Source organism: Opisthorchis viverrini, assembly GCF_000715545.1.
Source record: "Opisthorchis viverrini unplaced genomic scaffold opera_v5_256, whole genome shotgun sequence".
Lineage (NCBI taxonomy): Eukaryota > Metazoa > Platyhelminthes > Trematoda > Opisthorchiida > Opisthorchiidae > Opisthorchis > Opisthorchis viverrini.
This window is the reverse complement of record NW_008751912.1, coordinates 24,992-26,210: the sequence shown is the minus strand read 5'-3', so window position 1 is coordinate 26,210 and position 1,219 is coordinate 24,992. Positions and strand designations below refer to the sequence as shown.

The 1,219-nt window shown below is 48.1% G+C and overlaps 1 protein-coding gene across 1 annotated transcript in view; it reads right to left on the bottom strand.

The window, feature by feature from the left end:
- Positions 1-1,219, bottom strand: part of T265_14756 (hypothetical protein) — a gene marked incomplete at both ends in the record, with an annotated part of 28,590 nt that overhangs the window by 9,152 nt on the left and 18,219 nt on the right. Inside the window, one exon of the mRNA XM_009175098.1 lies at positions 506-947. Coding sequence (XP_009173362.1) covers positions 506-947 — 442 coding nt within the window. The remainder of the gene's footprint in view (positions 1-505; positions 948-1,219) is intronic.

Below are 1,219 nucleotides of genomic sequence, written 5' to 3'. Positions count from 1 at the left end.
TCCAGTGGTTCTCCTTGAATTGTAAGGGATATGTTCGCAGATGGTACGTTCTAAAGCAGGACTTAGCACTTTGGAGGTGCAAGGCGCATGCCAAAAGATGTTATGATGGCGGTCAGTTTATTCAACAGGGTTTGTGCTTCGCTTCAAAGATGAAGGCGATGTCATTTGCGTACTCCAGGTCGACAAGGCTCTCGTCAGCAACAATTTGGACACCAAGGTTTTGAAAACCGTCCAGTGTTCGCCTCGTTATTTCATCGATGACGAAGTTGGACAAAAAACGAAGAGATAGGACATCCTTGTCTGACACCACTCTTTAAGGGGAGCTTTTGAAGAGCTCACCATACACCCTCACGCGCCTAGAAGTATGTGAATGTAGGGATTGGATTATGTTTACCAACTTCTGAGGCATACCCTGTTGAGCAAGTGTAGTTAACAGAACTAATCGATCAACAGAATCGAACGCACCCTTGAAGTCAAGGAATACCAGGATTGTGGGTCATCTGACTGAGGATGGTAGTGGCTGAGGAATCCACCGCCATCCTTGAAAAGAGCAGGTGGAAAGGTCATCAGGACCAGCAGCACGATGACGCTTGAGTAGAGAAATGCATTCGGACAATTCTGAGACTAAAGGCGGCTCCATATTTACGGTCCACCTTTCTGTTGAAGGCCAAGTTTCTGGAGTGGAGGTGGCAGATGGCCAGCTGAACTGCTGCTCGAAGTACTGTGCCCAGCGGTCTAAACGTTCTGCTTTGCTGCCATTTTTGCCCCTGATTACTTCGCTGACAAGAGGTTTCCGAGGACCAGTCGAACGAATCAAGTGGAACAATTTGCGCACGTTTCCAGCATTCTTTGCATCTTTCATTTCTTCAACCTTTCGGGTCCACCAAGCTTCTCGGTCTGCGCGGACACTCAGTTTCTGTTGTATCTCTTCACCTGCCCTGACGCTACTGGGTTATAGTCAGAAGACAAGAAGACGACCTGAAGGAACTGTCTATTAACGCAATTACAAACTTCTATATATATGATTCACTTGTCACCGTATTTGATGGTCGATCCGCTGTCAACCAACCAGTGTGTCTCCCACACGCCCACACTGGTTCTCGGTTGATCATAGATGGCCGTCTGTGCGCTTGTGTACGGGGTGCCTTGGCCATGGAGTGGGTGTGAACTTTCTGTGCCCCTATTTGACCTTTCTCCGGCACATGATGAAATCGGACGT